Source organism: Pogoniulus pusillus, chromosome 15 (assembly GCF_015220805.1).
Source record: "Pogoniulus pusillus isolate bPogPus1 chromosome 15, bPogPus1.pri, whole genome shotgun sequence".
In the NCBI taxonomy this organism is placed as follows: domain Eukaryota; kingdom Metazoa; phylum Chordata; class Aves; order Piciformes; family Lybiidae; genus Pogoniulus; species Pogoniulus pusillus.
In genome coordinates this window covers 5,933,827-5,961,011 of record NC_087278.1, presented here as the reverse complement: position 1 = coordinate 5,961,011, position 27,185 = coordinate 5,933,827, and the positions used below count along the sequence as shown (strand labels likewise).

Here is a 27,185-nt window from a genome sequence, read left to right as displayed (position 1 = left end):
CTGGCTTAATCACAGTCCACAAATATTTCACCTGGGAGAGAGATTTCTGATAGTAACCAGTGCTGGCAGAAAAGGTCTTGTTGAAATCTCTGTTGCACCTACACTAGTAAATAAATCCACCTAGGGCCAGTTCTCTGAGGCTCAGGGCAAGTGGCACAGCATTCCCCTGAATAAAATGCCTTCTTCTCCAAAGAAGGTTGCCTTGCCCAAATAACCTGTTGGGAGCAGTGCCCCTGACTTGTGCTGTCGGACTCAGCCCTGCTGCTGTTAGGAGAGCACTTGCTGCCACAAGCCAAAACTTGCCATGAAGCTTGCTAACAGTTTAGCAATGCAGAAAATGACATGCCAGGGCTGGAGGTCATGGCCTGAGCTGCTGAGCTTACTGATGCAGAAGTCATAGAATGCATTGGGTTGGAAGGGGCCCTCTGAGGTCATGTTTTCCAACCCCCCTGCAGTAAGCAGGGACACCTCCAACTAGAGCAGGTTGCTCAGGTCCCCGTCAAGTTTGACCTTGAATGTCTACAGGGATGTGGGCTCCACCATCTCTTGGGTAACCTGTTCCAGTATTTCAGTACCTTCCTTGTGCAAAACTTCCTCCTTATGCCCAACCTAAACCTACCCTTCTCCAGTCTCAAACCGTTGCCCCTTAGCCTATCACTACAAGACCTTCTAACCAGTACCTCCTCAGCTTTTCTGCAGGTCTCCTTCAGATATTGAAATGTAGCTATAAGGTCTCCACAGAGTTTTCTCTTCTCCGTTTTGAACAACCCAAACCCTCCCAGCTTGTTTTCATAGGAGAGGTATTTCAGCTTTCTGATCATCTTTGTGAGCCTTTGCTCCAGCAGGTTCCTGTCCTTCCCATCTCGAGTGCTCCAGAGCTAGACACAGCATTCTAGGTGAGATGTCATCAGAGCAGAGTACAGTGACAGAATCATCTCTCTTGGTCTGCTGGCCACACTTCTGATGCCACCCAAGATATGATTTGCCTTCTGGGCTGCAAGTGCACATTGTTGTCTCATGTCCAGATTCTTGTCCACAATACCCCTAAATCTTTTTCTGCAGGGCTGCTCTCAATCTCATCATCAAATCCACCCCACTGGCTTGCAGATGAAGACCATCTAGAAAGAGGGTGTACACTCCAAACTGTGAGGCTGGATAGCAAATGGGACAGGTTAGGAACAGTAACTTCCTTGTCATTTAAAGTCTTTCATCCCAGCTTGGATGCCTTCCTTAAAAAGAGATGTAAGAGAGAGGTCATGGACTTAGTGTAGGCAGGAGAGAGGCTGAGGTTGAATGCTGTGCATGGAATCCAAGCATCTGCAGTGCCCATCAGATGCACAGTATCACAGTATCACAGTATCATCAGGGTTGGAAGAGACCTCACAGATCATCAAGTCCAACCCTTTACCACAGAGCTCAAGGCTAGACCATGGCACCAAGTGCCACGTCCAACCTTGCCTTGAAGTGCCCCAGGGACGGCGACTCCACCACATCCCCGGGCAGCCCATTCCAGTGTCCAGTGACTCTCTCAATGCACCTGTATGCTGAAGGGTGTGAGCACTACAGGGAACAGCTCTGTGAGAACCTCCTAATGATTGGAAAGTAACTAATTCTCCATCGTCACTGCTAGCAGCCTTAAGCTCTGTGGAGAGCAGTTGGTTAAATCTCTCTGCCTCTGGGATAGGAGACTGAAGTGTTGCTCTTTTCTGTGGTAAGTTTCAGCACCTAAACATAACCTAGTAGCTAAGAAGGGCTAAGGGGACTCAGAAAAAAAGAGAGAGAAGGTTCTTAGAGGTGAATGGAAGCATTCCAAGTCATGGCTGTTTTCCAAATGGTAATCATACAATCATAGAATCAATCAGGTTGGAAGAGACCTCCAAGATCATCCAGGCCAACCTAGCACCCAGCCCTAGCCAGTCAACTAGACCATGGCACTAAGTGCCTCATCCAGGCTTTGCTTGAACTTCTCCAGTCAACTAGACCATGGCACTGAGTGCCTCAGCCAGGCTTTGGTTGAACTTCTCCAGGGACAGTGACTCCACCACCTCCCTGGGCAGCCCATTCCAATGCCAATCACTCTCTTTGCCAACAACTTCCTCCTAACATCCAGCCTAGACCTCCCCTGGCACAGCTTGAGACTGTGTCCTCTTGTTCTGTTGCTGGTTGCCTGTCAGAAGAGACCAACCCCACCTGGCTACAGTCTCCCTTCAGGTAGTTGTAGACAGCAATGAGGTCACCTCTGATCCTTCTCTTCTCCAGGCTGCACACCCCCAACTCCCTCAGCCTCTCCTCACAGGGCTGTGCTCCAGGCCCCTCACCAGCCTTGCTGCCCTTCTCTCAACACCTTCCAGCACCTCAACATCTCTCTTGAATTGAGGAGCCCAGAACTGGACACAATACTCAAGGTGTGGCCTGAGCAGTGCTGAGTACAGGGCAAGAATAACCTCCCTTGTCCTGCTGGCCACACTGTTCCTGGTCCAGGCCAGGATGCCATTGGCTCTCTTGGCCACCTGGGCACACTGCTGGCTCATCTTCAGCTACTATCTACCAGTCCCCCCAGGTCCCTCTCTCTGTCCCCAGCCTGTAGTGCTGCTTAGTGCTTTTGTGGCTGAAGTGTAGATGGAATAAACTGACTGAGACCAGGTGGGCATCAAATTACTTTCCATGGATGCACATTTTGGCCATGTTCTAGCAAGTCAGGCATCTGAATCAGGGTCCCAGTATAAGCCTGGGAGTGAGGAGGTGGAGAAAGAATAGTACAGGAATCTTCCCATTAGGAAATAAAGTAAAAGTGGCCAAACTGTCTGTATGGATCCTCCAGACATCCCTGCCTCTGCTTGCCAGCATACATCCCCAAGACAGCAATTGATGTTGTCTGGGACACTTTGTACCTTACTAGTTCTAATCTGCAACTCACAAGTTGTTGGTTTTATTTCTTTAGCAACAACAAAAATACTTCAGTAGATTTTCTGTCCTAGAGAATCTCAAAGCCTCTTGAGGACCACACTGGAAGTTGCAGTCTCCAGATCTTCATTGCAGCAGTTAAGCCATCTGTAAAAATGGCTGTGAAGAACTGAGGGGAAGTTCAGTCACTCCAGGTTTTAATTTCAATTGAATAATTATTAATGCATCTGAAACTATGAAAGGAGAGGAGCATCATCTCTGCTCCAGCAAAGCTGTGAAGCACACATTTAAGGTCTGTAGCAGACTGTGGGTGGAAAGAAACCCCAGTACATTTCAGAATGGTTTTGCTGGGACTCTTAGGAATGTAGCACTATAAACATCACTGCCATCCCATCTCCAGAGCATGATGGCTGCAGGGGGAAGTGTTACCCTGGACTGCTGTGTTAGCCCAAACCAGGAGGCTGCAATAGCAAAACGTGGTACAAGAGGACAGGCAGACTTTCTTAGGGCTGACTGAGGACTGCTCACTGTAGGTTGGAGTTCAGATGCTCATTAGCAGAGTCTTAGGGCAGCCTTAGGATTGCAACACAGACAGACTTAACCAGGAGTGGTAAAGGGCTGTAGCACAGGACAGTAACCTGTTTTGATTCTCATGAAAGAGAAGCAGCTGACCTGTGACTGCATCCAGTCATGAACTGAAGTGTAAGGGATTTTGAAAGTCAGGATTGCGGTGTGTTGGCAAAGCTGAGTGTGAGACTTGAAGGCTGAAGGGAGCAATTAAGGATGTTTGTTGTGTCCAGCACTGGATTAATGGAGTGAAAGACCAGCTCTGCAATCTCTCTTTTCATCCAAGCCTTTGAAAGCTGATTTCAGACCAAAGCATTACAGAAAATTCTCCATTCAAAGGAATGAGTGTGGGAGAAAAAACTCTAACCAAAGCTCTTCTAACTCAAAAATCCTTTGGGAACAGCTAGCAGGTGAAAGTTGTGCAGAGAGTTGCAGAGAGCTAGAACTGAACCTTCTCACTTCTTGCCCAGTGCTGAAGGCTGACCGTGAGCAACTGCAGTATGCCACAGCTCAACTCAAAGCCACCCTCTTTACCGTTTACCAAACTCCTAATCCCCACCCACACTGTCCTCAGCACAGCTCACCTGCACATGCACCAGCCCAGTGGAAGCAACCCCTCTGAGCTCGGTTCCCTCCTGTTCTACCCAGCCAGTCTTTCTAGTTTAACAGCCTCTGCGAGGCTGTAGGCTTCTATTTCTTTTAGGGTTTTTTTGGGTCATCCAGGGAAACACACCCACCTCTCTGCAGCCCCACACTCTGCTTTGCTCAGAGGTTCTCTAACTCATGTGAATAAATTTCAAGCAATGCAAACTGCAGCCAGTTAAAAAAAAAAAAACCACAGGAATTAGAGATGGAGAAACCTTGCAAGTTCATCCAGCCCATCTTCCCACAGTCTAGCCCAGCCTTCTTCCTCCAAGGTTCTTGCCTACAGTATGCTTTCCAGTGCATTATCCAGGCTGGTTTTGTCTGATGTCATATATATATATGTGTGTGTGTGATACATGTGATATGTGTTCAGTATCTTTATTGATGATCTGGATGAGGGGATTGAGTCAATCATCAGTGAGTTTGCAGATGACACCAAGCTAGCAGCAGGTGTGGATCTGTTGGAGGGTAAGAGAGCCCTGCAGAGGGACCTGGACAGGCTGGATGGGTGGGCAGAGGCCAATGGGATGAGATTGAACAAGGCCAAGAGCAGGGTTCTACACTTCGACCACAACAACCCCGAGCAGCACTACAGGCTGGGGACAGAGTGGCTGCAGAGCAGCCAGGCAGAGAGGGACCTGGGGGTACTGGTAGATAGTAGCTGAAGATGAGCCAGCAGTGTGCCCAGGTGGGTAGGAGAGCCAATGGCATCCTGGCCTGGATCAGGAGCAGTGTGGCCAGCAGGACAAGGGAGGTTATTCTTGCCCTGTACTCAGCACTGGTCAGGCCACACCTTGAGTGCTGTGTCCAGTTCTGGGCTCCTCAATTCAAGAGAGATGTTGAGGTGCTGGAAGGTGTCGAGAGAAAGGCAGCAAGGCTGGTGAGGGGCCTGGAGCACAGCCTTGTGAGGAGAGGCTGAGGGAGCTGGAGGTGTGCAGCCTGGAGAGGAGGAGGCTCAGGGCTGACCTCATTGCTGTCTACAACTACCTGAAGGGAGGCTGTAGCCAGGTGGGGGTTGGTCTCTTCTCCCAGGCAACCAGCATCAGAACAGGGGGACACAGTCTCAAGTTGTACCAGAGAGGTCTAGGCTGGATGTCAGGAGGAAGTTGTTGTCAGAGAGAGTGATTGGCATTGGAATGGGCTGCCCAGGGAGGTGGTGGAGTCACCATCCCTGGAGGTATTGAAGCAAAGCCTGGATGAGGCACTTAGTGCCATGGTCTGGTTGGCTGGCTAGGTCTGGGTGCTAGGTTGGACTGGATGATCTTGGAGGTCTCTTCCAACCTGATTGATTCTATGATTGTATGATTTAAGCAATGGGCATCCTTTACCTCTCATGAGGAACTGCTCCACAGATGATCCCTTTTCACTGTTTGGAAGATGTTCCTGAAGTTTTCTTTCCATTCTGCCTAACCTAACTTCTCTGCCCATAGCTACATGCCAGTTTAATGTTCTCATGTCTTCATGCTCACCTTGTTCAGGCCATGGCAAGTAACTCTCATTCAGTCAAGCTGCTTGGCCGTGAGGCTTAACACTTAGTTGTGGAAGCTCAGCAGTTGTAATCCTTGGAAAGACTCTGGCTGAGATGAGCTCGTTAATAGGTGTGCAGAACACAGACAGCATCTCTAGCAGCATTGCCTCCTTATTGTAATAGTCACTTGACGCATCTCATCACAGGGTTTGGCTTTGTTTGCTTTTGCCTTTGCCAAAGCTGGAGCCAGCAACTTCTAACTCATGTCTCCTTCATTAGAAAAAAAACCAGTCTTCTGTTTGGGTTTTGTTTTAATTTCAGTCAAAGCCACTTACATGTTTCTGAGAAGAAAGCTGGCAGGGGAATATTCTGGTTTATCCATACTCTTAATAAAAGATCAAACCTTGATGACTTTTACAAAGACACCCTCTGAGCAGTGTCTTGCTTTAAAATAAATCACTTTTTTTTTGGTCAGGAACACACTTTTTGCCATCTCTGACAGAATTCCCTCCACCAAATTTGGCTAAACAATGAGCCTTTGAGTAATTGCAGCTTGAGCTAACGAAAGCCAGGAAGGATAGTTGTTTATTACTGTATTTTGGGGTTTTAAACTACAGACCCAATGGAAATAACAGCACAAGATTTAAGCTTCAGGAGGCAATGCACTTGGAGAAAGCAGCCCTGGTTGTGGCTGCAGAGTCACCTTCCTCTGGCCTCCTGTAGCCCAGGTGGTGTCACTGTGCCTGGACCCTTGCTACCTCTGGCCAGGGCCACTCTGCTCCATGAATGGTCACAGGATCACACAGGATCACAGGATGTCAGGGCTTGGAAGGGACCCGAGGAGATCATCAAGTGCAACCCCCCCTGCCAGAGCAGATCTAACACAGGTCACAGAGGAACACATCCAGACAGGCCTTGAAAGGCTCCAGAGAAGGAGACCCCACAACCTCTCTGGGCAGCCTGTTCCAGTGCTCTGTGACCCTTACAGTAAAGAAGTTCCCCCTTGTGTTGAGGCAGAACCTCTTTCGCTGCAACTTACACCCATTGCTCCTTGTCCTATCCCAGGGAGCAGTGAGCAGAGCCTGTCCCCCCCTCTTCTGGCCAGCCCTCAGATATTTACAAACATTGATCAAATCCCCTCTGAGTCTTCTCTTCTCCAGACTAAACAGCCCCAGGTCCCTCAGCCTCTCCTCACCAGCCATGCCCTCCAGTCCCCTCATCATCCTCTTAGCCCTCCGTTGGACCCTCTCCAGCAGATCCCTGTCCCTCTTCAACTGGGGAGCCCAAAACTGAACACATGATGCCAGGCTTGCCAAGGTAAGCAGAAACCTGGCTGTGAGGAATTGGGGCGGTATGAAGAGAGGAGGAGGAGAAAAGAAAAGGAAACAAAACATAACAAACCAAAACAAATCCAAACAAAAAACCCAACCAAACCAAAACCCAACAAACAAACCCACAAAAAAACCAAGAACCAAAAAACCCTCAAACCCATCCAAACAGAGAACACAACAGAAGAGAGGGAAATGCCTAAGCTCTCTGCAGGCCATCTCCAAAGTACTTCTTGTTTCTGTTTCCACTGGCTGGGGCCCTCCATCCCCCTAGGACATGTGGGGAAGCCTGGGAACCTCTAAGCTCCCTGGTCTTGCCACATCCATACTGCCTCCACCCCATGCCCACAGCAGCAGTGCTGCCTGCTCCAGGCACCCCTGCTCCCTCTGAGCTTCTAAGGCTGGGGGCCCAAATTTGTGTCACCACTGCCTTGTCCTAACCTGTCCTTTCCCTGGTGCAGAGGCAGCTCTGATGTGCTGCCCACCACTGTGTGCAAGGGCACAGGAGGCAAGAGGCTTAGGGATGGGGCTTGACAGCACTGTCTTTGAAGCCAGAGCTCTGAAATGCCATTAAAAAAAAATAGGAAGGGATCTGAAATCCTCATTAAATCTAGGGGGAAAAAAGAAGATGCCTTCAATCCTGGATAATTACTGGGACATACAGAAAGGTAAAAGGTACAATTATAATGTTGTCAAAGCACCCACTGTGACAGGTCCTCTGCTCAGGGCTGTGGGGAAAAGTGGGTTTATTATTCCCTTTGAATCAACTTATTAGACCTTTTCTCCTCTGACCTGTGATCAATACCCTCTCTGCTCCATCAGGGAAGCCAGCCTGAGAAATGTGCTTGTGCCCTCTGGCCACCCTGGTTGCTGTACTTGTTGCCACGCTGCCTCTTTATTCATGAATCCTCCCAGTTTTCTTTCCCTTTCTCTCTCTTCTTATTTTTTTTTCCCTTGCCAAAGCAGGGAGTTTTTAATAGCTGAAGAATGAAATCACCTCCTACGCCTCACCTCAAAAAAGCCAACTCTGTGTCTTACTCACTCTTTTTTGATTTCCAAACCTCTACTGCTGGCTTAGAGTCTTCCTTTGAACCACTGGTTCCTCAAATACTGGCACCTGAGTGTCACTCCTGTAAACTGTATAGTGCCAATGGTACCAAGGGAGCAATCCATGTGGGTAAATAATCCAGATGTGGGGATGGAGACTATGACCTTTAGCAGAGGTGGAAGGGTTTTCTGTTGGGTATTGTGACTGGGTTCAACTCATGGTGTTACAGGGGAATATACTGACTTCAGTGGCAGGATGGAGTAGTATCTGTCTTGCAGAATGTTTTATCAGCAAGCTTGAAGGTCTTCAGGATGCCTATGTTGTCTCAAGTCAGATGGATTGACTAGGTGGTCTTTGATAGCTTCCTCTAGCTCTACTTATTCTGATTTGCCATAGTGAAAAGGAGAAGATAAATTGAAGGAAAGAACAGTCTCTCTGACTTACTGCTTCCATACATGAAACCAATGTGTAATGTGATTCAACTATACTGTTTCAACTTTTTGTTTTGCCTTACAGCTGATAGGAAACGTTTCTTAGACTCAAGTTTCACCTTCATCTGTGATTAACATTTGATCTTTGATCAAAACAGAGATTTGAGCTGATTCCAGTATCAACAGGGATCAGCTGTGCAGTAGATGGAATGGCTGTGAAGGCACAGGTTTATAGTGTAGGGAAACAAGAACTGGTTTGGAACTATCAGTTGAGCCATAGCAATGTGGAGGTCAGCAGAGCTTTTTACTCTGTTTCTGGACTGATGTTTGAGCCTTGCATTGTGTTCTGTATTGCCAGAGAGAAACTGGTACCAACACCCAATTAAAACGAGCACTGAACGTTGACTCCCAGTCACTGCCACTGCTTTGCCTGCAGCAGAAAGACTCCCCCACAAATGACTTGGCCAAAGGGAGGGGGAAATGACACGACAGAGCCAAGTACAGAACCAGGAATCTGAGCCACCAGCCAGTTTGTTAGATCACACCACATGCCTCTCCTGAAATGCATTGATCTGTGGCTCTTACAATACTGCCTTTAGGAGATCATTTCACTGCCTATTTATTTGTGTGTTGGAGCAGCTTGATGAGGTTGGAAAACTCCAGCAGGCACTGTGCTTACAAATCAAGGGCAACGTTTTAAGAATGAGGTTAATTAACCATTGGAATTACTTGCCCAAGGATGTGATGGATTTCCCATCGTAGAATCACAGAATTAAGCAGGTTGGAAAAGACCTTTAAGATCACTATCACCTAATCCTTCTAATTAACTAAACCATGGCACTAAGTGCCTCATTCAGCCTCCTCTTAAGCATCTCCGGGGATGATGACTCCACCACCTCCCTGGGCAGCCCATTCCAATACCAATCACTCTTTGCTTGAATAACTTCTTCCTAATATCCAGCCTAAACTTGCCCTGGTGCAGTTTGAGGCTTTGTCCTCTTGTTCTCTCACTAGGAGAAGAAACGAACCTCTCTGCCTGGCTACAACTTCTTTTCAGGGAGTTGTAGAGAGCAATAAAGTGTGCCCTGAGCCTCCTCTTCTCCAGGCTGAACAACTCCAGGTCCCTCAACTGCTCCTCACAGGGCTGTGCTCCAGCCCCCTCACCAGCCTTGGTGCCCTTCTCTGGACACATTCAAGCACCTTAACATCTTTCTTAAATTGAGGGGCCCAGAACTGGACACAGTACTCAAGGTGTGGTCTAACCAGCAGTGAGTACAGGGGCAGGAGGATTTCCCTGGTCCTGCTGGTCACCCTATTCATATTCTGTTGCACAGCCAATACTAGTTAGCTGTGTGAAATATGTACTGTAGTTGCAGCAGGAGCTCTGTGTATCACTGTAAGTCATTGTCTGAAAAGCAAAGACTGAGAGAGGATCCTTGTAAATGCTTATCGATACTTACAGAGCAGGTGTCAAGCAGATGGGATCAGCCCAGCAACAGGACAAGGGGAACAGACACAAACCTGAACATTTTGTGCCTGAACATAAGAAGTTCTGTCTAAACATGAGGAAGAACTTTAATTTCAGGGTGATGAAGAGTTGGAACAAGCTGCCCAGAGAGGTGATGGAGTCTCCACCTCCAGAGGCATTAAAAACACTCCTGGATATGTTCCTGTGTGACCTTCTCTTGCCTTGTTAGGGGGTTTTGGACTTGATGATCTTCAGGAGGCCCTTTCAACCCCTACCATTCTGTGACTCTTTAATACTTTGGGGTCTGTTACCCTCAAGAGGACACAATCTTCTTGTAATGGTCCCTCTTAGTGATGTAAAAAACCCATGAGCCTGTGATAGTCATTGAATCTGAGCTGTTTGTGATTCTGTGGTGGAGTAACAGACTGAGATCCCATGAGTGATAAATGTAAAACTGGCAACAGTTTTCATAAAGGGGACCACTAAATTGCAGAGATGCAGTCTGCAGGAGTGGCCACCCAGCCAATCCTGTGCCTGATATAATGCACCACGATGAATTAGCCAGCTCAGGAAGAATTAAGCCACCCATAAAATGACAGACTTGGTACATTTCAAAGCATCTGGTCAGATCTCATGGAATATCTTGGCTGCTACATGCTCAGGCAGAGAGAAAAAAAAATAGTGGGGAGAGTCCACGATCACCCTGTAGTATTTCATGGGATACCTCAGAAGAGCAGATGGGGATAGTGAGCAGTGGGTAAGGTAAGCATTTATCTGCTTGAGGGTTTGTGTGGATCCCTTCCTGGGCTGATTAATATCCTTACAGCTCTGTATAAGAATATGTCATTTGCTTGTCTGCTTACAGTATGTGGTTAGTTACATTTCAGAGGGTTTGGGTTGTTGGTTTGTTTTCTTTTCCCTTTGTGCTCAGATGAACACATTCTGGAGTTGCCAGAGTTCAAGTACTCTGTGAAAAGCAACCCACTTTAAATAGTCTCATGTTGCTTATCTAGAAATCAAGGCATCTAGAATCTCTAGTGAGTCCTCAAAGGCTGTGTGGCTGCACTTGATTATTTGTTTTTTCCTTTCCTGTCTGCTTTCTATGTAGCTTTTTTGAATGGCTGAAAACCATCAAGATTAGGGAAAAAATCCAGCCAAGTAAGAGTTTTTTTTTTAGGGGGGGGTGAGGGGGAGGGAAGGGATTGAAGGGGGAAAAAAATAGGAGAAAAAATAGTGAGGTCCAAACTGAAAGCAAGTTTATTTATGCATTTCTTTATTCAGCTTCAATCTTTACTTCTGATATGCCACAAACTTGATGCCCAGCAATGAAAAAGAAAAGTAAGAGGAAACTTAGTTAAAAAATAGGGGGGAAATAGTTAAAAAGTAGGGGGGAAAATAGTTAGGTCCAAACTGAAGGCACCTTTGGTTATGCATTTGCTTATTCCAGTTCAATCTTTACTTCTGTTCTGCCACAAACTTGGTGCCTGGCAATGAAAAGAAAAGTAGGGGGAAAAATAGTTAAAAAGTAGGGGAAAAAATAGTTAGGTCCATACTGAAAGCAAATTTGGTTATGCATTTGCTTATTCCACTTCAATCTTTACTTCTGTTCTACCACATGCTTGATGCCTGGCAATGAAAAAGAAAAGTAGGGGGGAAAATAGTTTAAAAGTAGGGGAAAAAATAGTTAGGTCCATACTGAAAGCAAATTTGGTTATGCATTTGCTTATTCCAGTTCAATCTTTACTTCTGTTCTGCCACAAACTTGATGCCCAGCAATGAAAAAGAAAAGTAGGGGGGGAAATAGTTAAAAAATAGGGGGGAAATAGTTAGGTCCAAACTGAGCACAGAGAAACTCAGTCTAAGGAAGCCTACCCAGCACCTGTGAGCAATGTCAGAGCAATCATGATGCCTAGCCCTACCTAGCCGGGGGGCCCACCAGGCCCCCCGGCCTTTGAATCCCCTCCACCATTCACCCAGTGATGCACCACAGAGCACTCACCAGTGACGATCCGAGGAGGATCCTTCTGCCCAATTGGGCAAGCTTGGGGCATGCCTTTCCTGGGGCCACTTATAAAGGGGAGTGGGTGGGGGGGGGGGGCTAAGTGGTGACACCTGGGGTGGGAGGAGACTGCAATAGAATCCAGATTGAAAAGGGGAGTGGGCAGGGAGAGCAAAGTGGTGACACCTGGGGTGGGAGGAGACTGCAATAGAATCCAGATTGAAAAGGGGAGTGGGCAGGGAGAGCAAAGTGGTGACACCTGGGGTGGGAGGAGGCTGCAACAGAACCCAGGTGTTATGAGTTTGGGGGAAAAAAAGGGGAAAATGCACTGTTCAGGAGAGAGAGAGGTGGATATGGGGGAGAAGGGAGGGAAATGGAGAGGAAAAGGATGGAGATGAGAACAGGAAGATGGAATGGTCTATTTGCAGTCATCTTGAATGTTAAATTGCACAGCAAGCGATCTGTGAGTCTGGGCAGTCCTGTTTTCCTTGTGTTTCTTTGCCTTTCTCACATTTGTCAGCTTAGCTTTATTTTTTTTACAGACTGGATAAAGAGAAATATTTTTGCTTGGTGTTTTTGGAGAGCAAGTTGAAGTATGTACCAAAATTATACACAAATCATCACTGAATAGAAGTCAGCAGTAAGATTTTGTAACACTTCATCACGAACAACAGTTTGCAAGTTATGCAGAGATGTCTACCAAGAAGCCAGAAACATGCTCTGATTTCAGCTTGGAGAAGAGAAGACTCCACAGAGACCTAATAGTAACCTTCCAGCACCTAAAGGTGGCCAAGAAGAAGGCTGAAGAGGGACTGTTTACAAAGGCCTGAAGTGGCAGGATGAAGGGCAGTGAATTTAAACTAGAGAAGAGATTTAGGTTGGATGTTAGCAGAAAGATCTTTACCGTGGAGGTAGTGAAGCACTGGAACAGGTTGGCCAAGGAGATAGTTGAGGCCCCATCGTTGGAGATAGTCAAGGTCAGGCTCATCAGGGCTCTGGGCAAACTGAATCAGTGCAGGATGTCCTTGCTGACTGCAGGGGAGTTGGACTAGATGACCTTTGGAGGTCCCTTCCAACTCAAATTGTTCTATGATTCTATAAAAGCAAATTTATTTATACATTTGCTTATTCCAGTTCAATCTTTACTTCTGTTCTGCCACAAACTTGATGCCCAGCAAGGAAAAAGAAAAGTAGGGGGAAAAATAGTTTAAAAATAGGGGGAAAAATAGATCCAAACTGAAAGCAAATTTGGTTATGCATTTCTTTATTCCACTTCAATCTTTACTTCTGTTCTGCCACAAACTTGATGCCTGGCAATGAAAAAGAAAAGTAGGGGGGAAAGTAGTTAAAAAATAAGGGGGGAAATAGTTAGGTCCAAACTGAAAGCAAATTTGCTTATGCATTTGCTTATTCCAGTTCAATCTTTACTTCTGTTCTGCCACAAACTTGATGCCCAGCAATGAAAAAGAAAAGTAGGGGGGAAAATAGTTAAAAAATAGGGGGAAAAATAGTTAGGTTCAAACTGAAAGCAAATTTGGTTATGCATTTGCTTATTCAGCTTCAATCTTTATTTCTGATCTGTCAGAAACTTGATGCCTGGCAATGAAAAAGAAAAGTAGGGGGGAAAATAGTTTAAAAATAGGGGGAAAAATAGTTAGGTCCAAACTGAAAGCAAATTTGGTTATGCATTTGCTTATTCCAGTTCAATCTTTACTTCTGTTCTGCCACAAACTTGATGCCCAGCAATAAAAAAGAAAAGTAGGGGGGAAAATAGTTAGGTTCAAACTGAAAGCAAATTTGGTTATGCATTTGCTTATTCAGCTTCAATCTTTATTTCTGATCTGCCACAAAGTTGATGCCCAGCAATGAAAAATAAAAGCAGGGGGGGGAAATAGTTAAAAAATAGGGGGAAAATTGTTAGGTCCAAACTGAAAGCAAATTTATTTATGTATTTGCTTATTCCAGCTCAATCTTTACTTCTGTTCTGCCACAAACTCGATGCCCAGCAATGTAAGCAGTTCATATTTAAAACCAGACTTCACCTTTAAATGTTCTTAGACTAGAGAAGAAGGAATCTGCCCGGCGAGGTCATTTGCAGAGCAAGAGTTAATGCGTCAGGCAAACAGCTAAATAAAGGTTACAATCTGAGCGGAATTATTCAGAGCTCAGGGAGAAATCTGGCATTTGCAGTCTGTCACTGGCTTTGAGAAGTCTGGCTCTCGGTGTCGCTGACACCCGGTGACATCCTGCTTGCTGTGTGACAGCAAGGGAGGGGACGGCACCGCTGGATGGTCTTCCTGTAGGAGCAGCAGAACCAGGAGCGGTGGGGAAGTGTCAGGGGCCAGGAATGTGTGGAATGAGGGGTGAGTATGAGCCCGTCTTTAGCCGGGTTTCACAGAGTGATTACGGCTGTCAGTAGCTGCTCTTCCTCCTCTCTTCATAGAGACATAGAATGTCAGGGTCTTGAAAGATCATCTGGTCCAGCACCCTCTGCCAGAGCAGGATCACCCAGAGCAGATCACGCTGGAATGCACCCAGATGGTTCTTGAATATCTCCAGAGAGGGAGACTCCACGATCTCCCTGGGCAGCCTGTTCCAGTGCTCTCTCACCCTCACAGGGACAAAATTCTTCCTCAGGTTGACATGGAACCTCCTATACCTCAACTTCCAGCCATTGCCCCTTGTCCTGTCACTGGGCATCACCGAGATTAGGCTGGCTCCAGCCTCCTGGCACTCACCCCTTAGATATTTCTAAACATGAATGAGGTCACCCCTTAGTCTCCTGCTCTCCAAGCTAAAGAGCCCCAGCTCCCTCAGGCTCTCTTCATAACAGAGATGTTCCATTCCCTTAAGCATCTTTGTGGCTCTGCACTGGATGCTCTCAAGCAGCTCCATGTCCTTGAACTGGGAGGCCCAGAACTGGACACAATACTCCAGCTGAGGCCTCACCAGGGCAGAGTAGAAGGTAAGGAGAACTTCCCTCGACCTACTAACGACATCCCTTCTAATACACCCCAGAATGGCATTGGCCTTTCTGGCCACAAGAGCTCAGGAAGTTCTTCTCCTCTTCAGGACAGTGTATGACCCCTGATATCCTGGGGAGGACTTCTGCATGGAGGGTTGTGAAAAGCCCTCTTGAGACCTGCTAGTTAAAACCATTAACATTTTTTTATCTCATCTGGCAAGGGCTCTTTGCCCTTCTTTTCCACCAACATCCCTGGAACTGTCACTTTGGGGCAGGAGACACCCAAAGTACGAGTGTGATACAGCCAGGACAAAAATGCATCACCTGTAGATGCCCAGGCTCTTCTAGAGTTAGCAGCCTCCATAGAGGTGCTGTGCTAAGACTGTGTTTGGTTTCCTTGTTTTGTTTCTATAAGACAAGCACTTGGCTGATTGCACAGGAAATCAACTGCTAAGGGCATTCACTTCAACAGGCAAACTCTGAACGAGTCACCAGGGACTAGCTGCTGCTCACTTCAAAGAGAAAGAGACATCCAAAACCTCTAGCCAAGCCAAGTTCTGGTGGGAAACAGCAGCTACAAAGAGGAGAAAACTGGAAGGCACAGTGGGGTATAAGAGAGATACAGCTTGGTTTTCCTATCCATCATTGGTCAGATTAGAGCAAGGTTGGAATGGAGATTCAAAAACAACAACAGCAAAACAAACCCAAATACAACAAACAACACAAACAACACCAAACCACAACGGCTTCCTAAGGGAAGGGACATTGTAGCCAGGTGGGGGGTGGCCTCTTCTGCCAGGCAACCACCAATAGAACAAGGGGACACAGTCTCAAGTTGTGCCAGGGTAGGTATAGGCTGGATATTGGGAAGAAGTTCTTCACAGAGAGAGTGATTTCCCATTGGAATGGGCTGCCCAGGGAGGTGGTGGAGGCACCGTCCCTGGGGGTCTTCAAGAAAAGACTGGATGAGGCACTTAGTGCCATGGTCTGGTTGACTGGCTAGGGCTGGGTGATAGGTTGGACTGGATGATGTTGGAGGTCTCTTCCAACCTGGTTGATTCTATGATTCTATGAAGTTTGTTGACCATCAGCAGACGTGCTGTGGTGTTGATATTCTGAGCTGTGGGCAATAATGGGGGCATGGAAACCCACTGAGAAAGGTAATGGGGTGTTTGACAACATATTGGAAGAGGTATCTGTGCTAGTTTGAGCCTAGCTAGGGTAGTTTGGTGAGAAGAATTAGATGATAGGCTGTGAAAAGGAGACAATGGTGATGTCTGCTGCACTCATAGGCTTGCTGAGATGTATAAGAACAAGAACACAAATGTAGATAAGAGTCTCTCTCTGGCTTTTGGGCTGCACTTTCCTCTCTCTCTCTCTCTAACCTGCCGTCTGTGTGACTAATCCTTCTGCTTCCTAACCCCCCTGGCAGACCATCCAAACTCATCTTGAACATAAGACAAAGCTTGGGGTAAGGTAGAGGGGTGGGGAGAAGGTGGAAGGGTTGGTTGGCAGCCCCCCCTGGAGACTCTGGTTTCTGGGAGGGCTGTTGTGTTTCTGTATTACTTTTTAACTTATGTATTTCTATATATAGCTGTATAGATTGTAAATACTTGCTTGTGTATTGTGCTGAGCTGTAAATACAGCTTCATTCTTCAATTTCCAGCAGCTGAGTCTAGTCTGGGTGATTTTCTTCAGTGTGGGGAGGCACCCAAACCATCACAGTATCAGACAGAACAGTCTCATGGAGCAAACACCCTCCTCCACTCCTGCAGTCATTCATCTTTTCTTTCTTTCCTCAGTGATTCCAGAAGTCACCTTAGGTTCAGATTGCTCAAAGAGAAGGAGCCAACCCTCCTCATATAGCAGGCAGGGCAAGGAGGCTGTGCTCATAAAAATGGACAAAAAGAAAGGGAGGAAAAAACAAAGAAGGAAAAAACAGAAGACTGGGGGGGAGGGAGAGGAGTAAGATAGAGGGGGAAAGGAAGGACTAGAAGTTTAAACTCGAGTGTTGCTCCCCCCAGCACATATGAGCAGCAGACTCCCCAAAAGAAGACTGGTGAAAGACTGACATCTTCTGGAAGGATAAATATCTGCCATTCTTCAGAATACTACATCTGCTGCACACACATTTCTGATAAATTAATGATATTTCCAATTTCCATTCTTATCCATCTAAGTCTCATCCAGTCTCACTTTTTGGTCATTCTATCTGCCATGACTCCAGCTTTAGAAACTGATATAACATCCTGGATTTTAGTTAGACTCTCATCAAGCTTAAAATTAGGAACATGTTAACATTGAGAATTACTAAGGCAGTGCCATGGTCTAGTTGAATGGATAGGGCTGGGTGCTAGGTTGGACTGGATGATCTTGGAGGTCTCTTCCAACCTGGTTAATTCTATGATTCTATGATTACCAATAGAGAGATGGACTTTATCTATTCTTGAGCCTGGAAACCAAGATTTTTGGGGTTTACTGACCATTTAGAAGTCAAAGTTAAGAGTCTCAGATGTGGAGGGATGGAACAAGGTGTGTGTATGGGGTGGGGGGAAATGATTGCTCTCCTCTTAAATATCATCAGCTGTTACTCTACCTAATTCAGCAAATGAAGTACATCTGTGTTAAACTCAGCCTTTTTATTAATTAAAAAGCCTGCAGTCACTCCATGGAGCACAGAAACTTTCAGCATTGCTTTCAGTTAGTCCATCTTAGAAATGGTTATTGGAGGAGTTGATGCAGTGGCTAGGATTAAAATAGCCGCAGAGCCACCAAGTGTTCTGCTCAGGGCAGGTAGGGTTAGGAGCCCACACATGGCACTGTGATCCTGTGGGTTCCATCTGCTGCCTGTGCTGTGCAGGGGCTGTCACAGGTGGGGCTGTCATCCAAAGCTATTCTTGTGTCTGCCTCCCAGCCTCTGGGCTCTGCTGTTGGAAGTGGGAGGTCATAGAATGGCTTAAAGATCATCTAGTTTCAACCCTCCTGCTATAGGTAGGGATACCTCCCAGTAGACCAGGTTGTTAAAGTTTCATCCAGCCTGGTCTTAAACACTTCCAGGGATCTGCATCCACAGCTTCTCTGGACAACCTATTCCAGTGTCTCACCACTCTCATAGTGCTTAAGGGGCCCCTTTTGTCATTAAATTCTCCAGTGCCTGTGGGTAAAGCTGAACTGGCATCTCTTCAGGGTCTGAAATCTTCCATGCTCAGAACAGATGCAGTTGCATAAACTTTCCTCTCCCCATATTTTTCTTCTCCCCCTTCTGCAACTGGCAGTTCTGGCCAGGAAGATGTCTCAGGGCTGGGGTTCTTGTGGCCTTTATCTCTCTGCTGAGACAGTGCACAGGGCAGGGAGTAACCCAACCCCAAGGGTTCTGATAGTTTCCAAACTAAGGTCATTTGTCTGCTGAAGTGCTGGCCAGAGAACCACCAGCTCACTCCACAGGCTCACAGGATGTTAGGGGTTGGAAGGGACTCAAAGAGATCGTCAACTCCAACCTCTCTGCCAGAGCAGGACCATACAATCTAGCTCAGGTCACAGAGGAACTCATCCAAATGGGCCTTGAAAGTCTTCAGAGAAGGAGACTCCACAGTCTCCCTGGGAAGCCTGTTCCAGCCCTTACAGTAAAGAAGTTTCCCCTTGTGTTGAGGAGGAACCTCCTGTGCTGCATCTTCCATCCATTGCTCCTTGTCCTATCCTAGGGAGCAAGTGAGCAGAGCCTGTCCTCTGCCTCCTAACACCCAGCCCTCAGAGATTTATAAACATTTATTAGATCCCCTCTCTGTCTTCTCCAGACTGAAAATCCTCAGGTCCCTCAGCCTCTCTTCATCAGACAGTGCTTCAGTCCCCTCATAGAATCACAGAATCAACCAGGTTGGAAGAGACCTCCAAGATCATCCAGTCCAACCTAGCACCCAGCCCTATCCAGTCAACCAGACCATGGCACTAAGTGCCTCATCCAGGCTTTGCTTCAACACCCCCAGGGACGGTGCCATCATCCTCATAGCCCTCCATTGGACTCTCTTGAGCAGATCCCTGTCCCTCTTAAACTGCTCCCACACAAGCTCCCAAACATCATGGAGCTGGCTGGGATCTTTCTGTGCTTGGCAGAAACTTTCTGCTCAGTCAATACAGGTCACCCTTCTGCGCTTAATCTCAGCCCGCAGCACCAATCACTTCCCTTATAATCTCCCAGAACAGCTGTTCTGTGATTGCATTGTGGATTACAAAGTGACCATTTCCCACAAAACAGCTGCTGGCTGGAGGGATAGCATTTAATAATCGCTGGGATGGGGCTGGGGGGAGGACAGGAAGAAGGGGAGGAGACAAAGGAAAAAGGGGGTTTGAAGCAGTTGGGTTTCTTGGAGCATCTAGAGATGAGCAGAACAGCAGAGGAAGCAAGAGTACTGTTTCTGTATTGCTCCTCCAAACTAACAGGACTTTGAGGACTTACTGCCAAGGTAAATTCAGTTCTCTTTCCTTTTGGGGCTGTCTAGATAATATGCTCAGCTATTGTCAGTAATTTGCTCCTAGGAGGGAAACTTTTCTGACAGTGTTCTCACAAAGGAGTGGTTCCTATTTGCTTCTTATTCCCTATGCCCTTTGCATCTTGATCCAATCCCTTCTTCTGACTCATTTGCTTCTTAATTTTAGTTTTGGGGTCTTTTTCCTAATCATTTGCTCTGACATGATACAGACTTTCAGATGGCATCACAGATCAGCTGGAGTGAATGTGTTTTTTTCCCCACTATTTTTCTGATTTAAATAAAAAAAAAATTAACACTTGTCAATATTCTTCTGATTTTTGTTTTAAAGAAAACCATGAGCAAACCAAGACCTGATGATAGAAAATCTCATAACAAAGTGTTGATGAAAGACAAACACTTTATGTGCTGATGTTTTCTATTTGCAGATGAAATATCATGGGTTTGAGGAGAGCAATTTTATCTCTAACTTCCTTTTCAGTCATAAGCCAAGTTCCTAGCAAAAAAAAACCAAAAAACCTTTCAGTGAGGAATTTGCTGCCAACCTTAGCTGAAAACCTTCTTATAATTAGCTGTTCCTACTAAGTACCTGCTCTATGAAAGTGGTGATAGCCAACATGCCTTCAGATCATGGAAGTCATTGGTTATGGTATTACCAAGATGTTATTATCTCCAGGGTGGGGCCATCTCCATTGCTGGAAGAAAGAAATGCTCTGGTGAAGAGACAAAAGAAGCCAGAATATAGAACAATACAGAAACTTCTCAGGATCTGAGTATTTTCTTGCCTTCAGTGAGGATGCTCTGGATCAGGCACTGCTTTCTCAATGTGCTGAGATGCTAACGAAGCTCTGCTTTGCAAGAGGAGCTTCAGCATCATCTTTATTCACTGCATTTCCAAGCTTGCTGGTTAGCAGAACAAATGCTTCTAACTGTACCAATTTTAGCTGTGGTGCTGTAACAAACAATGCAAAGCTCAGCCAAGCATCACTTATTTATAGTGCTGGCCACAGTGTGCTGGGCCTTTCTCACACGTTCAGCATCGGGTGAGTCAACTGAAGTGATGTGATGAGGACCAGCAGCAGGCAATGTCTGCACAAACTGAATCTATTCATGGGCAAAGGGATTTTAAGAGTCATAAATAGGGAAGGGTGGGAGTATCTGGATGAAGTTGTGCCATACATAGGGAGTGCCATGTGGGAAGAGGCATTCGTTGATTACATGAAAGTTGTTGTGTGGGTAGATGACATCTAATCAATCCATGGAGTGAAAAGTTGGGGTTCTCAGGAGTCAGTGCAGGGCTTTGCAGAAGCCATACAATCTTAAACTTCCCTCTGAGTGAGGAGGCCACAGGACCCTGGCACACAAACTGCTTTCTGATAAGAAGAAACTGGGAGGAGTGTTTGTGGCAGTATTTGCTCCTCAAAAACCAACAAACAAAGGACACCTCTGGCACTTTGTGTGAGAGCACAGACATTGCCACCCCACTGCCCTACCACATCTCTGATGCACAGAGCAGTGCTTGCTCAGGCAGGAGGTGCTGCTCTGGGGCTTGAACTCAAGCTGCCAGGTTTGGCTAGCTGGCTGTCCCTCCTGAGCAGGTCACTGCTTCAACTTGTGGTCTTTAGTGGTCTGAGAACATTTCCCTGCCTTTCCCCACTGTGAAATCAATGCACTCTCTACCCACTTAGGTATAGTAATGAACTGCTTGTAAGTCTTTTGGGACACTCAGCAGCAGGAATTCTCAGTTAGTGGAAGAGAGCATTCATCGTGCCCCATCTAAAGACAGCAAATGGTATGGGGGGAAGTTGGTTAACAGCTTCTTCCTTCCATCTCTGAGGTGGAGTGGATATGATGACCATTTTGTTTTGCTCATCTGCTCACACACCCCAATGCATTCAGATCTCCTATGTCCACTGGGTCTCCCTCTATCCCCCACTACAGATATTCAGTGTCCTTTGAAATGGTTGAACTGAGCCTATTGCTGCACTGGCCCTGGCTGTCAGGAAATGATTCTTCCACGCTGGGTGAGCTGTCAGGATGTTGTGAGGAAGGCAAAGTGCTCATATTCCCTCCATACAGGTGTGTGCTGGGAGGATCTGAGATTCATAAAGTGGGGTGAGTGACTTGTGTGGCAATCCCACCCATTCCCATTTGTGTGTTCTAGATGGAGCTGCTGAAGGGATTGCCGTGGCGCCGTGCTTTCCTGGCTGTCATCTTGAACCTGCTGGCTCTCAGCCTCTCCACCACTGCCTTACTCAGCAGCTACTGGTGCACCGGGACTCAGAAAGTGCCCAAGCCTTTGTGTGAGAAGAGCAAGACCTCCAAGTGCATCGGTGTCCCCATGTCACCTGACGCAGGTGCTAGCAATGTCTCATCCGAGGACGTGGTGCACTACAGCTGGGAGACCGGGGATGACCGCTTTGCCTTCAGATACTTCCACACAGGGATGTGGCTTTCCTGTGAAGAGAGCATGGAAGGGCCAGGTAGTGTCTTGCCCAGGCAGCCACAACTTCTTCCCTTGTATTGACTCCACAGGAGTTTAGAAATGAAAGACAGGAGACCTCCCAACACTTGGGAGAAAAGCCTTTTATGTTTTCCTGCATGACATCAGCCCTATAGACTGCTGTGGTCATTATATCTCTGTCCTTCATGGGGATGTGTACAGGTTAAAACAAGAGAGAATGGCTGTCTGGTGTGCCCTTCAGTGTGGCATAGGAGCTGTGAAGTGCAAGTGGTCATGGTGGTGGCAGGGACTTTGCAATGGGATCATCCTTCCTGATGTGAGCTGGAGTGATCCTCCTTTCCCTTCCCTTATATTTCCATTCCTACACACAGCTTACTTCATGCTCTCCAGGGCAGATTTTTGCATGTCATCTTAGAAATCTAAGCAGTCTTGCCAATTGAGTTAAGCACTGCAATAGCTGTTCTCCTTAAATCACCAAGCCTTAGAGATGCAGAGAAAACCTGGAGAATCTGAGCACAGAGGAACTGAAGCTAGGAGGCAAGCTGACCTGAGTCATTAGAGCTGCAATATTGCAGTCTTTTTAGTTGGTTTTGTGACAGATTTCCTTTGTGTTTGGTTTTTTTTTTTACCATGTTGGACTGGCACTGTACATCTTGGAGGGCCAGAGGCTGATTGTGCAACCTGCTAGACCCCTTTGGTACTTCCCTTTACTCTTGACTAGCTTCCACTCAGCCCTGCTGAAGTTCTTCTGTTGAAAGCTGTGGTACACTACTTTATGGCCTGACACACACATCAAGGATCAGAACTAGGACAGAAAGTGGCCTAGAGGGAAACTTGTATCTAAAGATTCAGTGATGAAAGCTGCTTTCATGAGGCCCATTCCCCTGAGTCCACTGCCCTCCCTTCTGCTCTTCCCAAGTGCAAACATCTCACCTCCTCTAACCAAGCCACTCCTCTATCAGCATTTGTTATTTTCTTATCTGTTGCTGTCAGAGTTTGGGCATAAAGGACTGGTGAATGAAAGCAGACAGAAGGGGAGGTGGGAGCAGGAGAAAATGTACTTGAAACTCTCATGTCCTAACAAGAGGCTGCTTCATTATGAGTGCTTTCAGACGTGATGTGCAAAGAGATGTGTTTATTTGGGGCTGGCTTGGGTTGGGATGTGTTTCCATGGTGCTTGTGGGAATGAGACTACATCCCTTGACAGCTTTCTCTGAAAGCCTTGTCTGGTCCCCAGACAGTCCTGGAATAACCCCAGTGTCTGAAGGAACACAGACAGCATGCTACCTCTGGATGACAGCAGGACATAGGATAGAGCACATAGCCTCAGTTCTCTGCTTCCTGTACATTGAGTACGACCCACCCACTGCTGCGGCTCTTCAAAGCAAAGGCATCGACAACAAGGGGCCTGCTGTAAGCAAAGAGTTTGAGCTGAGCTGGAGGAAGAATTTCATTATTCAGGCTAATCTGAGGATCAATTTAGATGAGCCATTACTGAAGAACTTCATTAAAGTTCTAGGTAAAGCAGCAAATGACAAGATAATGAGGACTGCAGATGGCACCAAACTGGGCGGTGTCCTGAGAGCTGTGGATGGCAGAAGTAATACAGGAGATTGGGAGGGATTAGAATTGAGGATAGACGTTAAGAAAATGAGATTCTTGCATGAAAAGCAGCAGGCTGATAATTCTGGGAGAAAATACTGGACCAAGTAGAGGAGGGGACCCTCAAAAGCAGTACTGTAGTGTGTAGAAAGAGTTACAGAGAATGATGATGGATACTCGGCTGAGACAGCACTTTGCATCTGGCCAAGATAAAAAGCCAAAGCAAATACAAACTGCTGGTCCAAATAGCATGCCTAAAATAGGAGGAGAGAAGACCACATTTTTGTCCCTTCTCTGCCACAGAAGAGGGATTCTCATCCTCTGCCATACTGTATTTCACTTGGGAAGGCTTGCTCGGGGTTTGGTTTTTCTGCTTTCTTCTTTGGGAAGTGCTGCTAAGAGTGGGGCGAGTGGGAATTCAGATCCTCAGCAGAAGCAGTGGGTTTGCACCTGTTATAAGCTAAATAGGCCTGACCAACAGCTATGGTGTGAGTGAGTAGTAACAGATTCACCAGAGGACTGTAAGTTTTACAGATAGCTGAATTTGTATATATATATGTGGGTTTTTTTTAATGGAAAGACCACTTCTAGTTTTCCAGGCGGATATTACTTCCCCTTAGCTTACACCAGTGAAGGTCTGGAAAGATGGGCAGAAAGAGAGCAGAAGTGAGAAGGTTGGATGAGAAGACTCAGGGATAACTGGAGCTATGCAGTGAAAATAAAGGAAGAGATTTTCTTTTCCCTTATGTATGCTGCATTGTTTCACAAATTACTGTCTTTGTGTTTCAGAAGAGAAATGCCGTAGCTTTATTGAGCTTTCACCAGCAGCAGACAGAGGTAAGAGCAAATTCCCACGCCTCACTGTGGCTGCCCAGTGCACCTCCTCCTTGGGATGAAGAACCTGCACCATTTTGCCTGTGTGAGGACAGCAGGGTGGATCACCAAAGAGGCAGGCAGGAAATCTTGGCCTCAAGGTTGCTAAAAGAGCCCAGATTTGCTCACATTGTTTAGCTAAACCTGCCACTTGCAAAGCCAGTGCTGGAAACCTCAGACTCCCTCCTATATGGAGTGGGATTGCTCTCACCTAGTAAGTTGCCCTGTCTGAACTTGTCATCTTGCTGTAGTCAGTGGGAAGGGGGAGGAGATGCCCCTGAGGGCAGTCTCTGCCACGTATGCTACCAGTTGACTCAGTGCTTCAGTTTTGGGGTCTAATGTGATGACTCTGGAAGCTGAATCACCTCTTACTTTGTGGTAAGTGATCAGGACATGTGAAAGCTGCACCTCCAGGGTGAAGTCCGTGCCTCATCAAACACAAAACTTCGTCTGGTTTGGAAAGTTGACCCCTCCTGTCACCGTCACGTTTCAAATTATCCTGGTGATAACCTCAGTGTATGCCATGGAGATTTTACTGACTGAAAGCTTTTGGGTTAGTGTGGGCTTGCTAATTGTTCCCTGAGCTAGAGGCCAGAGGCAAGTCATTTCAGAAGCTGTTCACATATAAAAGGGAAAGGCCCGGGGTGAAGAGTCTGTGTCAGCATTCAATCTAGGAGAGCAAGGACTGGAACAAATGCTGGGGAATCATGACAGCCAGCAGGAGCAGGAGCACTTTGGAGGAGTTCACCTTCTTTTTGCTTGGTGTCCCTTGTTTTAAAAGCCCCAGCAAAGGCTTTACCTACCTGCTTTTACAAAGTGATGCACATTCATTCCTAGGTGAGGGGTCCTCTGTGCACGGTGGCATTGCTGTGCAGATTAACCGGGGATGCTCTTGGCACAGCAGCCTGATAGGAAAACCTGCCCTGCTTATGCCTTTGGGACCCAGTATTCACACAGTTCAAACACTGCTGGTGTTACAGGATCCTTCTGAAGAACTCCACTTTGTCATAAAATCAATGACTTAACTGCATTTACTGAAAGATTCTAGCATTCAACACAAATTTCCCACTTCACAGGGAGTAGCAACACATTTTTCTTCTTCCTCACCTTCTCCTGCTTCATTCCCTGCCCATGCCTTTGGGACTGTTGTTTCCCATGTCTTCTAGCCTGTTTTCCTAAGAAGGGAGGTTTATGCAACCAGATTATGTGCCTTTATAAATCTTTCTGCCTGTCGCCCCCCTCCCCCCCCCCCCCTTATACTCCTCCTCCTTCTCTTTGTCTAATTGCAGCCCAACACTGATAGAAAAGCCATGCTCTGTAAGACATTGAGCTCCTATAAATGGATGGGAAGGCAGATCACTGTGAGCTTAGGCATGGCATTCATAGTGACACTGTGGTCTTCACAGCTCTGTCACTTGCTTTTGCCCCTTCCTGCACATAGCATCACCTTAAGGTGACCTTGGCCTCCAGTACAGATGCTATTATGTAGTTGGGTCACTACTGGAGAAGGTGGTGTCTGCTGACTGCAGGCTGGAGTGGCTGAGCTGGGTGTATGCAGAGCAGCTCCACATTACATAGGCACCATTACAAGACCAGATTACACAGCACAGGCATGGTGAGCCTGGACTCAGAGAGAAAGTGATGCATGTGTGGTGCCTGCAGCCTCTAGGACACTTTCAGCAGCCAGACCTCCAACAAAATAGTCTCCCTGACGGTGCTACCACAAGCAAACCAGCTCCTTTAACCAGGGAAAGCAGATCATCAATTCCTGCTAAAGAGCTGGGTGACTCTATGGCACTAATGACGTTAAGGTGTCAAATCAGTGCTGCATTAATGAGAGTTTTCTTCACGCTCCCTTTCACCAGCTGAAGGTCTCCTCTGTAGCCATTAATAGTTGCTAGCAGTAGTGTTCACAGTGCTGCTTCATTTGTCAGGTTAATGTTTCTTCCTCAGTGAATCCTAATGCACAGTGACCTCAGCTGTGCACTGTGGTATCACTTCACTCCCACTCATAATCCCAGCAGGAAAGCACATCCACTCTGTCCAGGTAGCAGAAGCAGGAGTGGTTAATGTGATTGTCCCAGTTGGAGATCCACCTCAAGGAAGGTAGCTTCATGTCATTCATTGAACTGCTGGAGTGGGTCCAGAGAAGGACAAAAAGATGGTCAGAGGGCTGGAGCACCTCCCCTATAGGGATAGGCTGCCAGAGTGGGGCTGTTCAGCCTGGAGAAGGCTCCAGGAAGACCTTATAGAGGCCTTCCTGTACCTGAAGGGAGCCTACAAGAAAGCTGGAAGGGACTTTTTACATGGATTTGTAATGACAGGATGAGAGGGAATGGATTGAAGCTTGAGAAGGGCAGATTTGGACTGGGTATTAGGAAGAAGTTCTTTATACTGAGAGTGGTGAGACACTGGAACAGGTTGCCCAGAGAAGCTGTGGAGGTTGGGAAGGGGGAAGTACTCTCCCTTGAACAAGCCATCCTCTGTTGATGTGAGAAGTACCTGGTTCCTGGCAGGAATCCTGTGGCTGTCGCTGGGATCAGAGATGCTGTACATCAGCTTGCTGCTCATCAGCTTCATCCTCCTGATGGTGGAAATGCTGCACACTGGCAATCCTGTCTGTGGGTTGAAAATCAACGCCTTTGCTGCTGTCTCCTCAGTGCTGTCAGGTGAGTGTGTTACTGCAGGCTTGGAACTACAAGAGCAGGAGAGCCTCCTCTTCCATCAAAGGCTGAAGTATGCTGTTCTGGCTCCTACTGTAACTTCCTTACTTTCTTTTGTGTCTAGGTCTCCTTGGGATGGTGGCACACATGATGTACTCTCAAGTCTTCCAGGCAACAGTTAATCTGGGACCAGAGGACTGGAGACCACATGAATGGGACTATGGTTGGGCATTCTAGTACGTAAGCTCTGAAGTCATCTTCACCTCTGATATGCCA

The 27,185-nt window shown here is 46.8% G+C and overlaps 1 protein-coding gene across 5 annotated transcripts in view; it reads left to right on the top strand.

Annotated features, from left to right (window-relative positions):
- The window catches only part of GSG1 (germ cell associated 1), a 115,876-nt gene that overhangs the window by 86,877 nt on the left and 1,814 nt on the right, over nt 1-27,185 (top strand). For 2 of the 5 annotated variants that reach the window (XM_064155076.1, XM_064155077.1), the window contains exons 2-5: nt 21,472-21,790; nt 24,163-24,210; nt 26,763-26,915; nt 27,034-27,145. In XM_064155076.1, the coding sequence (XP_064011146.1) occupies nt 21,472-21,790; nt 24,163-24,210; nt 26,763-26,915; nt 27,034-27,145 (632 nt within the window). Of the gene's footprint in view, nt 1-14,130; nt 14,222-19,152; nt 19,284-21,320; nt 21,387-21,471; nt 21,791-24,162; nt 24,211-26,762; nt 26,916-27,033; nt 27,146-27,185 lie in introns of those variants that run through there. The other 3 variants (XM_064155078.1, XM_064155075.1, XM_064155079.1) reach the window with 3 other exon arrangements.